Source organism: Balaenoptera ricei, chromosome 1 (assembly GCF_028023285.1).
Source record: "Balaenoptera ricei isolate mBalRic1 chromosome 1, mBalRic1.hap2, whole genome shotgun sequence".
NCBI classification, from domain to species: domain Eukaryota; kingdom Metazoa; phylum Chordata; class Mammalia; order Artiodactyla; family Balaenopteridae; genus Balaenoptera; species Balaenoptera ricei.
In genome coordinates, this window is record NC_082639.1 from 60,562,218 (window position 1) to 60,579,140 (window position 16,923).

The window sequence follows — 16,923 nt, forward strand, 5'->3', positions numbered from 1 at the left end:
TTTCAAGGGACTTCACATTTATTATCTCATTCGAGCTCTAGATTAACCCAAGATATTATCATTCCCATTTTACATGAGTAGAAACTGGACAGAAAGATTGTGGCTGATAGCTAGTTGGGGGTAAATCTGTGGCTTTAATTTAGGTCTTCTGACTCTAAGTCCAGTAAATTCTGCTAGTAGACTAGTAAATGGGAACCAAGTAGCTTATAGTATAGGTGGAACAAATCCAGGTTTTATGAGACCTGAAGCTTCCACAATTTGGAGAGGAGCCTCTTTAAGGAAAAGAATATAAAATAACCATGTAAATACATAAGTAGGGCCCCTCACAAGGCTTTGGAAAGAGCCCATGCAGGTGACCCTAAAGCTTAAGCTTCACTAGCTTAATGGCAAATCCACTTTTATTTCTACATTTAAATATTTTTACAGAGATAAAGTACCCAAATATATTCTGGTGATGTGACCAAAATATAACATTAACTTGCTTATAAAATAACCAGAAAATATCGGTACCATGGCCATTAGCAAATAGTCCTCTGTGTCAGAAGAGACACAGCATCTACGAAAATTAGATTACATTACTCAATGATGTATTTAATTCAGTTAAGAAGGAACACATCCCAGGGGGCTTCCCTGGTGGTGCAGTGGTTAAGAATCCGCCTGCCAATGCAGGGGACATGGGTTCGAGCCCTGGTCCAGGAAGATCCCACATGCCGCGGAGCAACTAAGCCCGTGTGCCACAACTACTGGGCCTGTGCTCTAGAGCCCGCGAGCCACAACTACTGAAGCCCGCGCACCTAGAGCCCGTGCTCTACCACGAGAGAAGCCACCACAATGAGAAGCCCGCACACCGCAGCGAAGAGTAGCCCCGGCTCACAGCAACTAGAGAAAGCTCATGTGCAGCAACCAAGACCCAACACAGCGAAAAATAAATAAATAAATTTATAAAAATAAAAAAAAGAACATGTCCCATTTTTTGCCTTTGATTCAATTTAGAAGTGTAGTTTTAATATTGAGGATTGTTTAAGGTGTGTAGAATTTTAATTTAAGGACCTATTTGAAAGTTATTTTTCATTCATATTAAAAATTAAAAGATGTTCTTAATTGGCATAATAGTCACACCATTCTACAATTTACATTTTTTAAATGTAGTTTTTTGACTTTTAAGTCCTTTGATATCAAGGACTTTTAAACAAGTTCAGCAAGATAATTTTTAAACTTAGATCAAATTTGTGATTAATATTTCTAATACCAATTTAAACAGCAGATCCAAGAATGCACTCATCCCAATGGACTTTGTCTAGCATGGCTATCATTCTTTTTATGTTTATTTAAGAATGCATTATAAAGTACCCTGAGATATACTTGTATTACACTCTAACAACTTATACTTTTGCTTTTTGGTAAAGTCTGACTTTTTTTCTTGGGTTATATTTTTGTAGCTTTGTTTCTATATATTATTGACTTCATCCTACTTGTTTCAGCGTATTAAAGATTAAATTACATTTCAATGAGATTTACACTAACAAGTTTATCTGGTTTTTCACCAGCTTTCCAAACATTTATTGGAAAAATAATTTTGTAACTTTAGTTCTGAAAGGAATGTTAAAAATCATCTAGTGAAGTCCAATCCCAGTATTTGACCTGGGCAGTGAGCCACAGGAAGATGAAATACTAGAATAACAAAGTTGGTGGATTTGCTAAAACTGCAGATGAGCAAAAGTGTTTGAATTCATATTTATAATCCTCAGATCTATACCACTATCATAGTTTCTTACATCCCATGTGTTACATAGGTGTGGAGGGGGTGGGTATGTGTGTGCCCCACCCTCTTTCTCTTTTTATCTCTCATTCCCCTCTTTCTTCTTCCTTTCAGCTTCTCTTCCACCTCTGCCCTCCCCCAACGCACCCTCACACACACTTTCCCCAACACATACTCACCACAATCACATAAATCATTCCATTTTGTAAAGTTGGTTCTACTCAGATTCAAAAAGACATGACAATTGGAATAAACCAAGCCAAGTAAATATGCCCCTTATTTTTCCTCCCACTGCATTTTAATCAGCCTGGATAATTTGTATCTATTCCATTTTAAGTATATTTTAAGTACTCTGAAGGTGGGATAGTCTGTATGGAATGTCTCATATTTTCTCTCTCTGAATTAAATGTGAAGAATAATAATTAATATATATAGTCCCTAAAGTCAGATTGATACACCAAAAATGAATTCAAGAATAGAAATAAGTCTCTGGATAAGTATAAGTCAAAATTTACATATTTACTTAGAATATCCTAGACAATGTTCTCAATTTTTTATTTCTCTTTATTGTAAGGTGTAACCTATAAAGCATGTTACTTTATTATGGTAAAAACTAAATATAAAAGCCTCCTTGAAGGATTTTTTTTTTTTTAGTTATTAACAAGAATTAGCTACCCCACCTTTTGATGTAACATGCTAATTAACACAGAGCTGGTGCATATTTGATGGCAGATACTGTCAACTCCCCATTTTTTAATACATGAGAACTCTACTTGTAAATCTTTTGGGGTCTCCTCCCATCACCTGCATTGATATTCCAAGGATATTTTTAATGTCAAAATGATTATTTTTAAATAATTAAGATAGGTAAGGGAACAGCCTCTAAAGTATAAAAGCAGCTGATAGTAACTTGATTAAATTTTTTAGAGATTACCAATCACTTAAGTGTTTGACCTACTGCTATTTCAACCATCTATAACGTAGACCTAAACATAAGATATAATCCAAAAATTGTTTTTAATCTAGAAAGGTGGCCAGGGGTGGGGAGAAGTCCCAGGAGGCAGAATGTGAAAAGAACACTGTGTGTTCTACTCTACAACACAGTTTTTCAGCCAGCTCAGCACTCACTATATTGCATTTGGTTATACTACTGCACATAAAATGGAGTAGTTTTGTGAACATGCTTGCTGAAGGTATTTTTATGTTAAATTTCTTTTTATAAACTTCTAGGTTGAAATAAACCTAAAACGATATCCAACTCCTTACCCAGAGGATTTAAAGAATATGGTAAAATCTGTTCAAAATCTGGTGGGTAAGCCAAGCCATGGAGTGCGTGTTGAGAATTCAAATCCAACTGCTAACACGGAGCAAACTGTGAAAGAAAAATACGAACACAAGTGGCCTGTAGCCCCAAAGGAGATTACAGTGGAGGTATTTCAAGGTTATTGGTAATTGCCAGTGTGGTTTGGATTTTTTGGAATTACTAAGTGATATGTTTTTTTTAACTGAACAGATCTTCCTTGATAAGTGCATTTTTTCCTAATATATAAATGAGTCTCTCTGCTCTTCCAAACTATGAGGGTTGCATTTAATAAATGCACCTTCATGGCCTAAAATCATTAATACAGCTCCAAAAGTTCCAATACACACAGAAGGAATAATTCGCTCACCCAGCTAGGCCTGGCCAGTAAGTGCATTAAATCATTTTCATGATATTCCTTTGACTACCCCAAACTTTTATTGTAGGAGTCATTAGAAAAACCTAAATGAAGTTTTTTTTATTATTATTATTCTGCAAATCTCAGTAAAATTCTTGATCAGATTTAGAGCCAATTTTTTAAAGTGTTTTTGTGTTTGGGTTACACCCTTTATAGGAAACACTACTATATAAAAAGGGGCAATAACTTTGAAATTTAGCTTTATGGAATCTAATATGAAGCTTAGTTCCTATCTTTTAGAATGAATTAGATATTCATCCTTATCAATTTGTGTGGTCTGAAAAGAATTCAACTACATTTATGCCACCTCTGTACTACATCTACTCTTCAACTAATTTGGTTATCATCTTTTTATCTTCATTAGAAACATAATTGATATGAGTACATCTAGAAGTTCCTATACCTCCTGCTCAAAAATCTAGGTTGACAAAACTCTTTTACAAATCTGCGTTCAAAGCATCAGCTTTTTGCACTGATTAAACACCAACTGTATATTTAGCACTGTGCTAGACACTGTGAGAGAGAGAAAAGAAATATGAAATGTGTGAATAGTCCCCAAATAATTTAGAGCCTAGCCAGGTAAACTTAACACAGATGAAGCGATTAGAGAACGTATTATATAAAACATGATAACATCGTTGGTTGTGTGATGGAGAATATAATAATCTAAGAAATTGGAGTGATAAGCAATCACTGCCAATCCCTTTAAAAGTTATGTGAAATGCTTAAGGTTGAACTGCATGTTAAAGATTAGGTGATTCTTTTAAAGTCAAAAAGAGAAGAAGGCATTCTAGGCAAAGAGAAAAGAAAGTTTAAGCAAAAATAAGCATGGTGTGCATATCTGCCAGTGGAAGTACAAGCCTGACCCAAAAGAGAGGAATATAGCTGGATATCTAGGGAAGAAAATTTAAGTAAATATTTGTTTTCATTGCTTTTTTCATTTTGTTTATAAAACCCACATTATTGTACTTTTTCATCTCTAAAACATTACAGATATACTATAGCAAAGCAACATACTTTTCTTTTATCTCTAAGATACTGCAATAATATAAAAAGGAGGAAAACTAACATTTAGTGGGTACACCCTAAATACACATACACTTTATATTTAGATCTCATGTCATCACAGATTAACATCAAAATAACTGTAAGGTCATGATAACCCATAAACTGAATAACTACTGCAAAATACGTAGATCCTAAAATTGCTTAATACAGGGATGGGAGAGATGAGACAAAGAAAAGATGACTTTGGTCATGAATTTAATAATATCCCAATAGTGGGAAAAAATCTTGAAATTGTCCCACAAGCACTTCAAACTTAACAAATCCAAATTAATTTTAATGTTTCATCCTCAAACTTGCTTCTGCTTCAGTATAATTGGTCTTGATCTCAGCTGGCACCATTATCTCCCGGTTCACTCAAGCTAGAAATTTGGGAGGTATCTTGATTTCTTTTTCCTTTTTTCTCCCCACTCCCTGCCCCTTCCAACTCCTATACATATTCATCTAAGTGTATCTCCTCTATCTCTTCAGGTCCTCAACTCTGTCCTGCATTTCTGTAAAAACTGTCAATTTCTTGGCTTACCTTGTCCCAAGCCCCCTCATTGCCTTGCTAATGATCTTTTCAAAACACACATCTAATCTTGCCCTCCTTAAAAAAAACACTATAGTGACTTTGTATTGTCTATCTAAGCTTCTTAATTCGCTAAAGTAGCCAAGCTAAATAAGATTGAAGCTCAACTTTCAGCTTTATACTTATTTCTATGATTCACCCCACTCTTTCTTAGTTTTCTTCATCTACTAGCCTTTTCCTCTTGAATAGAAATTTCACTGATAATATCAATATTTTTTCTAAAATTGAGATTTTAGATCCTCTGTTCCCAACTTTTAGCCATCCTAGGGCTAGGAGATGTCCCTTTCTGTATCATCCTCCCTTCTCAAATTACTGCATCCAAATTAAGGGGCCCTAATTCTATTCTACTTCCAGATATAATAAATACAAATAACCAAGTGTCTAGCTGATCAGTGTATACTATGCATTTTTATTACATGTTTTACCTGTGCCTGCCATTTTTGGGTCATCATTATTTAGATCATACTACCAAGAAAGTGGAAGAGGATGTCACACACTGTATGACATATTTATCCATGTTGTTAAATATGGAAAACCAAGAAAATACAAACAGAGGTAGGCAGAAGCAAAAACAGAAAACAGAAAGAAGAAGCAAGGTAAATAGGTTACAAATGCAGCAGAGAAAGAGGGAAAAGGAAAGATATATCATTTATTGATCACTTTCTATTTGCAACCCTATGCCAAGAGTTTTAACATAGAGAATATGGCCAAGAGAGCCATAAGAACAAGGAGGTCAGAGAGATATGAAGGTTCTCCTCTGCCCCCATTCTCCTTCATACATGCCTTGTGGAGATTACATTTGTTTTTCCCCCAGTATCTTAGTCCGTTTGGATGGCTATAACAGAAAACCATAGACTGGGTGACTTAGAAACAGTTTTTAAGGAGCCAGATTTTATTTATATGTAAAAATGAAAGCCTATGAGACTTAAAATCAAAATTTCAAAGGCTCAGAAGTATCAGGGGTTAATATACAGTGATAGCCAAGAAATACCTAACAGTTCCAATTATTATTGTTAGGTCTGAACAACTTAGTAAATATTTATGCCCCACTTAGTGGTTATTTGAAAAACAATACACATAAATTGAAAGAGAAAATAATAGTTTTAGTTCATTCTTAAATAACCAAAACTACTTACTCATGGAATGTGTGCACCTGTTGGACACCACCTACCTTCTCCAACCTTGGAATCATATTGGGTACTACAACTCTAATTTCTGTTTCACATTGACTTTCGAGTGGCACTGGATTATTTTTTATCACAGCAACCACCAAAAACCCAGATTCACAAAGACTATTAATCAAAAGAAGTGTGCAATCTAATGTTGAAACTGAGAGCTACCTCAAGGTAGCAGTTCTCACAGTATCTGACTGATGTCAAGTATTGCTTTTTTCCCCTCAAATATTTAAAATAACCCATGTGTCCCTGTGAATTAGCAACAGCACTGTGAGTGCCTCAAGAGCACAGTTTTCAGAACAGGGGAAAGGACTTGAGTCTAGAAGACATGAATTCAAAGTTTGACTCCATCTTGTTACCAATTGTATGACCTTGACAAGTCACTGAAACCTTTCTGAGCCTTGGTTTCTTATCTTTAAAAATACAGATAATAATAACAGTCTTTCAGAGTTTTTGTGGAGGTGAAATCAGATGAAAACAAATATTTATAACAGTTATGAGCACAGTTCATGGCACAGAGGAAAGCTGCAGTAAATGACCATTCCTTTCCCGTCCACAAGAGAGGGAGACCCTGCCACGTTCTCCTTTAATACTTCTGTGAGTCGCTAGCTTGCATTAACCACTTTCATAAAGGAATGCACTTTTCCATTTGTTAGGAGACTCAGTCCAATTTCTCTCTGTAGAGGAATCACATCTTTCTCCAGGAAAAAGAGAATAGTCAATTACCCTTGAAAGTTTCCTTAAATGCTTTTATTAATGCTTTTATTTATTTTGACTCGAAAGCTCAGGCATAAGCTTTTTTTCCCCCTTTGACTTCTACCTTAGGCTTTAGGCTCCCTTTCACTACAGCAGTATCAGCCAAGATTTAGTTTGACCAGTGGAAGGGCAATGGGGTTAAAAAAAAATTAAAAATATTTTACCTTTTCTTTCCCCTCATTCTCTGTCCCCTCACCAGAAAAAAATATGGCTCAATTTACTTATAATGGGACCTCCACTAAGTTTGATTCCCTACTAGTAACTTCCACTGTCTTCACCCATAGAAGTAGTCCCAAAAGCTTCACCCACTTTTCCAACATGAACTTGATTCTTCCAGCTATTTATAAAAGATTTTATAGAGGCAAAGCCAATTATTAATTTCCTTTGTTGCATAGTTAACTTTGTTATGTGAAGCCCATTTGAGAAGTGAGCTTTTCTTAGGATAGACAATATAGCATATACAGTATCCCATAGAAGACCTTCAAGAAGAACAGATTCCAGTTCAAATCCCAGCTCTACCACCTATTAAGATTGTGACTTGGAATTATTAGCTTACCTCTCTGAACTTCCATTTCTTTACTTGTAAAACAAAGATGATAATAATAAACAACTTAAAATAATAAATAACCATAAAAATAGGATTATCGTTTAAATAATCAACAGGGATAAAATAAAGTGTTTAGCATAGTAACACAATAGTAGACAGGTAATAGATTCTTCTTAACTGATGACCACCATCATCATCATCATCATCATTATTTTGCTCATAAAGATAAGAGAGTCTAACTGGGTCGGTGTAAATCCATTACTCTTGCTTCAGTAGTAGTCCTCTACCTAGGTGGAGGGCCACAGAATTCTAGAGAACAGATGCAAGTTCATGATTGGCTGATATCATTCTTCCCAGTCATGAGGGCTCTTTTTTGATTCAAAATAGAAATTCTTGAGCAGGGCCAGAGACTAGAATTTAAGTCAAACTATAGCTGCCATGCAGAGCTCCAGTCACAATTGTGAGATACAAGTGTAAATGTTTGATCTATACATAAAAGATAACTTGAGTACCAAATGTGTAAGGCATAAGGGGAAAAAAAAGTAGTGAAACCCTTAACTATATTTACATTTCTGTGCTTATACAACAATTTTGTTTATTTGTTTGTTTTTGACTAAAACAAAATGCTTATACTTCTATATTAAAATGTCATAAGAATATTGCCTTTTTAAAATATTATTTCAACAAATAAGTTATATTGATATTTATAGAATGTTAGTATTAGACAGAAATTTGCACTAATTCTTATTATCTATTACCCTCATTTTATTGATAAATTGAATAAGATCCAGAGAGTTACAGCGACTTGCTTGAGGCAACCTGATTAATAAGTGGTAAAACAGGAATAAAACAGAAATATGCCACTTTGTAACTGAAAACTTTTTGAAAGTCTTAACATATTTTATGCCTTTCATAGTACCATTTCTCAAGCTTGCATCTGCTTCTACTTATAAATGTCTCTAAAGATGTGTGAAGGTTTTTACTCTCTATTCTCTCAACTCAAAACTTTATCCAAAGTTTCTTACGCTAAACTTTTGAAATAATTTTCAAAATCCATGAAAACACAGATTTTCCTATTCATCTCCAGAATTTCCATCAATCCCATTCTCTTTTCCGTTCCTCTTCAAATATATACAATACTGCATGTTAAGTCTCTAATATGCTCAAGCTGAGCTAACCAGGAGGCAGCAATGTAAGGGATAATCATCGGACTAGAGCCCAAAGGAATCCTACCTCCATGCTGGATCTTTGTCTACTTATCTATGTAAGCCTGGGCCTCACTGAGTCTCAGAATCCACCTCTAGGAAATGAAAGGATTGAACTAGATGATCTTCCAGTCTTCTTCCTCTGAAATATTATTTTTTTTTAAAGTGTCAGATATACCCAGGCTTGCGGTGGCGGGCAGGGATAGGCAAAATGTATAGTAAGAGTTTCTATCCGATATTACCAACCAATTAGTTATAAGGCAGGAACCATTTCATTATTATATTTTGTCCTCAAGTACATTCTTTCTCCAATTTAACAAAATACTTCTAAATGTATTACATTAATGTTCAAACAAACAAGTACTAATGAATGAAAAAACTGAAAATTCTTCTTTGAATTCAAATTGAGTTTAAGGGGAAAAAACAGAAAGATAACTGCTGTGCATAAATTTATATCACTACTTACTCATGAGCATAAACAAGCCATTTTTATATCTAGAAGGAAGTGAGAATGTTGCTTTTCCTAATGTCCTCCCACTACCTGGTTAACTGGGAATAATAATTTGAATTACAGAAGTTTAAAATTCATCATTTTTTTAAAATATGTTTATTTGTCATAAAGTTAAATTCTTATACCAATGTTGCTCATTATACTGAGTGAAAGGATGTAGAGTGAAGATTTAGAAGGCTAGATTGATCATGAGAAAACTAGAAACCTTAGGAAGAAGGCATGGTAAAACTGAGAAGATCACTTGGGAAACAGTAGGAATTAAGAGGGAGATTGGCAGTAAAAGCAGTATTTATAGGGCCCAATTGTGCGTTAACTTAGTTAATATTTGAAAAAAAAAAACTAGTTGGTCAGTGATATATCCCTCTTAGAACTCTTAAAAGAGTTCACCCCTTAGAACTCTTACATGTTTATATGTTATAGATTATGCATTGTATTACTTATATATGACATTATAATTCAGTCCTGTTATGAGTTATATCTATCTCCCTAACTAGACTGTAAACTCCCACAGGGCATGGGTGACATTTTGTCTTTCTTTGGAAACTCCACAGTTCTTTGCACAGTGCCAGGCATATAAACAGCTTTCAAAAAATGTCTGATGAATAAATGGACTCATTTAAATTAGAAAAACAAAACATTTTAGTGCTTACCTCAGAGATACGTATGATTCACTTCTCCTAGTGCGCCACGGTGAATTAAATTCTGGAGTCCCATCTTGCATCTGAGCCAAATGAAGATATTGCCATCTTGGTTAACCAATGTTTAAATGTTTACTTTCCTTGTCCTGTATTATTATATCTCTCAGGATTCTTTTGTTCATCCAGCTAATGAAATGAGGATTGGGGAACTTCACCCTTCATTAGCTGAGACCCCTCTGTACCCACCCAAACTTGTTCTGCTAGGGAAGGACAAAAAAGGTAACATTGTGAACCTGATGTGGAAAATATGCCACAAATGCATGTGCATGATGAATCACCAGTTGTAAATTATGATACACCATAGTCTATAGAAATATTTTATAAATATGTATCTCTAACATTCATTGGTATGCTGTTTTTCATACTTGCCTTTCTGTGTTTATACTTGTCAATGTTCACAGCATTATAATATTTGCCTGTTTACATTTCAGAATCAACCGATGAGTCTGAAGTTGACAAAACTCACTGTCTGAATAACAGTGTTTCCTCAGGCACTTACTCAGACTACTCGCCTTCCCAGGCTTCCTCAGGATCCTCTAACACCCGGGTTAAAGTGGGGTCCTTGCAGACAACAGCTAAAGAGGCAGTACATAATTCTTTGTGGGGTAACAGGTGTGTTTAGAATTCCCTCTTTTCTGTCCCCAAATGCTTATTTTCAGCAACATTTTTAAAAAATGGAATCTTCTTAATTTTGGAATTGTATTCAGCACGTGAGTGGCATAGAAGACAGAGGGGCAGGTAAGCAAATGTAGTCCCCCTGGGATTTCCAAGCGTGGATAAATCCATTCTACACAGCAATACCATTGTTTACGGGAGTGAGGGTAGGACATTAACAGGTTGAGATGATAGAACCAAAAAAATTTTTAATCAAAAATTGTGTTTGCCTCAGTACATAATTGTGACACATTTGGGCATTCACCATCCAAAATGGTGTTATGAATTAAAGAAAGATGCATGGAAAGCACTAATGTGCCAAGTACAGAGTAAACATTCAATAAATTTTTCATCAGCATCTTCATCATCATCATTTTATCACCACCTGGAAAAGTTAGAATGTAAGTAAAAGTATTTAATCCTTCCAAAATGGCACCTACTCTATATTACTTCCATTTTACAGCTATATTAAAATCAAAAGCCATGGAGGTCAATAAAGTGACTCAATGAAGTAGCATTTACCCAGTGCTGATTCCCTTGTTTTGTAACATGTTGCTGTGTTTCACAGTACAAATAGCAAATAAAAATTGTCATATGATATAGGTAGTCAATGACTTTCACTCAGATTTTACTGATAATGTCAATACTGTTAACAATATATTCTTTGGTAATTGATGAATAACTATTTCTACTCATTGATGCCCATGATAAAAATCTTAACTCTTTCAGTTTGTAAATTATTTGTTATACAAGCTGAGACTGATTTAGGTACTTTTGGAAGATGCCTTCTAAATGTACTTTTTTTCAATTAGCAAAAACACTTAAAAGTCTTTAATAAAAGATATATAATTCAATATCATTAGTGTGCAAACGGTTTAGAATAAACTTAGAAAAATGAGCATCTTGTAGAGATACTGTGGTCTCCAGAATAAACATGCCAATGACCAGAACTCATAATTTAATTTAATTTAATTTAATTTAATTTACATTCTAGAAAAAGATATGTGAATGCATTCACTATACAATGGATTTAATGTCTTCCAATACCTAGCCCTCAAATATGTTATTTGAAGACAACTTGGGTTCATTAGATATAAGAAGCATTGATAAGAAATGTACTCTCAACTAATAGTTTGGAAATGTACTGAATCAGAAATTCCAGAGATGGGGACCAGGAATCAGGTAGTTCTAATTATCAGACAGGTTTCAGGACCATTACTAAAAATATCTATATTTCTTTCATTCACTCGTTTATTCATTCATTCATTCATTCAACAAATATGTACTTAGTACCTACTATGTGCCACGCACTATGCTAGGCCTGAAGAGAAAAAACCTCTGCCCTCATGAGTTTACATTCTAGCAGAGGACACAAGACGTATAATAGGTAAGTAAACTGTGTATATTAGAAGGTAATGATAACTGAGAAGAAATAAAAGTTAGAGCAGGGTAAAGGGGTGACTTTTTTTGGACATGGAATAATAATGCTATCGTAATCATAATTGAGGTGTGGATGAATGATCAGTTGAACAAAGGATGGTGGTATTCTTGCCTGCTTGTTCCTTCTGGCAAAGACTCAGATCTTCCTCGTTTTCATGTTTCTTCTTCCCATTGTGTTCACAGGATTGCACAATCTTTCCCACAGCCTCTTGATGCAAAGCCACTGCTCAGCCAGAGGGAGGCTGTCCCCCCAGGGAATCTACCACAGCGACCTGACCGGCTGCCATTGAGTGACACTTTCACTGACAACTGGACTGATGGCTCACATTATGATAACACAGGGTTTGTTGCAGAGGAAACCACAGGCGAGAATGCCAACAATAATCCTCTCCTGAGTTCAAAATCTAGAAGCACATCTTCTCATGGACGCAGGCCTTTGATTAGGCAGGATAGGATTGTTGGTGTTCCCCTGGAACTTGAGCAGTCTACACACAGACACACACCAGAAACAGAAGTGCCTCCTTCCAATCCTTGGCAGAATTGGACCAGAACCCCTAGTCCTTTTGAAGACAGGACTGCTTTCCCTTCCAAATTAGAGACAACCCCTACCACCAGCCCATTGCCTGAAAGGAAAGAACATATAAAAGAATCTGCTGAAATACCTAGTCCTTTTTCTCCAGGAGTACCGTGGGAGTATCATGATTCTAATCCCAACAGGAGTCTCAGTAATGTCTTTTCTCAAATCCACTGCCGCCCAGAATCTTCTAAAGGTGTTATTTCGATTAGCAAAAGCACAGAGAGGCTTTCCCCACTCATGAAAGACATCAAGTCCAATAAATTCAAGAAGTCACAGAGTATCGATGAGATTGACATTGGTACATACAAGGTTTATAATATACCATTAGAAAATTATGCCTCTGGGAGTGATCACTTAGGAAGTCACGAACGACCTGACAAAATGTTAGGACCAGAGCATGGTATGTCCAGTATGTCCCGAAGCCAGTCAGTCCCGATGCTGGATGACGAGATGCTCACTTATGGAAGTAGTAAAGGGCCACAACAACAAAAAGCTTCCATGACAAAAAAAGTCTATCAGTTTGACCAAAGCTTCAATCCCCAAGGAGCAGTGGAAGTTAAAGCTGAAAAGAGGATACCGCCCCCGTTTCAACACAATGCTGAGTACGTGCAACAGCCGGGAAAAAACATCACCAAGGATTTGGTTAGTCCTAGAGCTTACAGAGGATACCCACCGATGGAGCAAATATTTTCATTTTCTCAGCCATCTGTTAATGAGGATGCTGTGGTAAATGCCCAGTTTGCAAGCCAAGGTGCCAGGCCAGGCTTCTTGAGAAGAGCTGACTCCCTGGCGAGTTCCACAGAAATGGCCATGTTTAGAAGGGTCAGTGAACCTCATGAGCTGCCTCCGAATGACAGGTACGGCAGACCTCCGTATAGGGGAGGTCTGGATCGCCAAAGCAGCGTTTCAGTGACTGAGTCCCAGTTCCTGAAAAGGAATGGCAGGTATGAAGATGAACACCCTTCATATCAAGAAGTGAAAGCTCAGGCGGGAAGTTTTCCAGTTAAAAACCTTACCCAAAGGAGGCCACTGTCTGCAAGAAGCTACAGTACAGAGAGTTATGGTGCCTCCCAAACCAGGCCAGTTTCAGCTAGGCCTACTATGGCAGCTCTTTTGGAAAAAATACCATCTGACTATAACTTGGGTAACTATGGTGACAAGCCATCAGATAACAGTGATATAAAGACGAGGCCTACTCCTGTGAAGGGAGAGGAGAGCTGTGGTAAAATGCCTGCAGACTGGAGACAACAGCTGCTTAGACATATAGAAGCTAGAAGGTTAGACAGGGTATGTTTGGCATTTCTCTGTAAGAATATCCCTCCTGCCTTTAGTTTTACTTTATTGGCATTTCTAAGCACATGTAGTGAAGCATGAACTACATGAATGAATAGATGATCAGCATTTTATTTATCTTTATATTGTGGGGAAATTGATCATAATAGCTTTTCATGGATATTGTTTGATGCTCTTTGAGAGTTCATAATGTATAGGTGAATTATTTATCAAAACTATCCTAAATATGGTTAGTAAGAAAGAATTCGACTCTGTTATATGGGATAGTGCTTCAATTGCTTTCTAGCCATTAAGGCAAAATGCCTCTCCTAGGACACAAAACTGTTCTCTAGTGACCTAAAGAGTATGATTTTTATTGAATCTATGAAAAGTGAGTATTCTACCCCTTTCTGCACAGACTCACTTATATTAAAATCAGACCTAATTTGTTTATACAATTTGCATATAGTTACTGTTACGGGACTACTAAAGTTATTACTTCTAATGAGCAATAATCTTCTCAGCAAGAAACAGAAAAATAAAATAAGCAGAGATTGAATGCCCTCCTACACATTATTTTATTCAATGAAAATCCTGCCATTTAGAATGTTGATTTTCATACAGAAAGAAATGGTTAAATTCAAAGCATACTACAGACAACAAAAATAGATGATGTCTTTATAAAGACTACAAACGTACAAATTAGTGTGTATATTGCAGCAAAAAAGGGGGGGAAATTAATCCCAATGCAGTTAAAAATTGAATCACAACAAATCATGAAATGCATAGCAATTGAGGAGAGCAAAAAAAAAAAAATTTGTATAAGGCCTAGAATTACTTTTTGTTGTTGTTTGTATCTCTCTAAGAGAAGTCTGCATTTTCTAGAACTATGATCAATTGACCATCACCATTGAGTGTATTGATACTTTGCGGCTTTGGTGTAGAGGGCTTTGTGTACTCTGCATTGACCTTAGAATCTTAAAAGTCCTTTTTGTGAAAATAGGGCCTTTTGTTCTCGTTTTCTAGATTTAAATGCTCAGTGTAAATTGGGGGTCTGGGTAATAATATACCATTAGAATGTTTCACTCAGTAGTTTTATTTTATTTGGTGTCCTGCTAAAAGCACAGGTCACTGCATTTATTATATATTTTCTTAATGCTGAATTTTATGTTTTCAGGTGTACTCTTTTAAAATAATTATATTATTTGTCGGTCGTGTCTACATGACAAGAAAACGATTATTTATAGGGAAAGAGTGAACTAATAAATGTGGGTGCGGGTGTTAGTTTCTCAATGTGGAAACTGGTTCTGCCTTGCAAAATATTTCATCAGAATGTCTGTTTCAAATAGGTGTGCTCAGTCCCATTGAAGGGAACCTCATCAAAGCCTCATGACTGGCTGTCAGTGGGAGACACCTGGTCGGTTGTCACCATGCCTTACCTCAAGTTATACCCTCCATGTAGACAGATAACTTGGAGGGCGAAAATATTTGGGGCCAAATAAAACAGTACAGTTTGGGAACTCTGGCCTCGTGTAGACACGACCATACGTAACAGGGTAAGATGAACTAGCCAAGAAAGGTTATAAGAAGCTTTTTGGAGCATATATACAATGACTAGTAATTTGAGGCAACAGAGGAGTGAGTGAAAACAAAGCATGAAAAAGAAAAGACAAAATTTTAAGCACTTGGTACCATCATTTATTTACTGGTTTCCCAAATAAATGGTTCCTTTCCTTTGATCAGAGCTACTGAAAAGTAGGTGACTCCTCTAGTTGGAGCAGGAATTTGGAGGGAGGAAAATAGGACTGGGGAAGGGGGATTTGGATGAGCAGAAGTCTGGAGGCCCTGCCTGTCCCAGATCCAGATAACTAAAAGTAAATTTGTATGTATTTTTCCATTACTGTGACAATACCTCCCTTTTTAATTAGCCTTCACATATCCTCTGTCTTTATAATTCCCTCAGTCTGTCTTTCATTTTGCAGAGCAATTTCAATGTATATTCAATAGTTTCTCACTTAATTCCATGAAATTAAATTACCTTAGAGTATTACTTCAGGCTATCAAATCCTGAAAGCTCTTCCTCTTTTCTCCAAGTAACTTTTCTTTCCCTCTCTATATTGAGTTACTGAGCTATTCAGGCTGTATCTTACTTAAAACTTAAAACAAGATAAATTCAGGGTGCTGGAACACAGAGTTGTTATGTAAAAATGGTTCTATACTGTTGTTCTTAACATTCTGTCCAAAGTCAGATTGCCCCAGACACAGTGTGCTTCCTTCCAGCGAAATTTAGTTGAGTGATTTGAACCCTGGAAGTCAAATAGTTACACTAGAAACTACAAGATCTTTGTCCATTCCTTATAAAAGAGAACTGCCTAGAAGCCTGGACATTGGATAAGCTTAAGTGTTCTACATAATGTTGGTTAAAGATCTTGCTCGGTGTTGACCTTGGAGAGGCAGCTCCAAGTACTACCCTAGATTAAAGATGCTTGTTTTCTGCTTTGGTTTTATCTCAAGGCTCATGCTTCCACTATAGAGCCCCATTTGACTGAGAGAAATGAAAACATGAACCCGTATGTCTAAGATTGCTACTCTTCCATAAGAGCTGAGAGAGCACTAGACTGGAGTCATTTTAACCCTTAAGGAGTCATTCAAGTGCTAGATTGAAATGTTCAGTGTCCTTTTCAGTTTTGGCATGGTGACAATGGAAAAAAATCTCTGGATGAAATAATCAGGGATCCATAACAAATATGATTAGTAGACAGCACACCATCAGGAGTACAATAGTCTTTCAGTTGATGGAATTCTGGTGCTAAAAGTCATTTCTTTGCAAATAATGCCCTCAGAATAGAATAGCTGCCTGCTGTTAATGTTCAATAATATTCAGTTTTAGAAAGTGTACTAAGTTAACTTCTGTAGATTTTTTTTTCCAAATTAAGAGAGTTACTTAAAAGGGCCAAATGCTGTCAATTATTACA

General features: G+C 36.1%; 1 protein-coding gene across 1 annotated transcript in view; it reads left to right on the forward strand.

Annotated features, from left to right (window-relative positions):
* LRRC7 (leucine rich repeat containing 7) overlaps positions 1–16,923 on the forward strand; it is a 496,206-nt gene that overhangs the window by 395,127 nt on the left and 84,156 nt on the right. The window contains exons 18-21 of the mRNA XM_059899299.1: positions 2,990–3,190; positions 10,113–10,224; positions 10,437–10,617; positions 12,283–13,963. Coding sequence (XP_059755282.1) covers positions 2,990–3,190; positions 10,113–10,224; positions 10,437–10,617; positions 12,283–13,963 — 2,175 coding nt within the window. The remainder of the gene's footprint in view (positions 1–2,989; positions 3,191–10,112; positions 10,225–10,436; positions 10,618–12,282; positions 13,964–16,923) is intronic.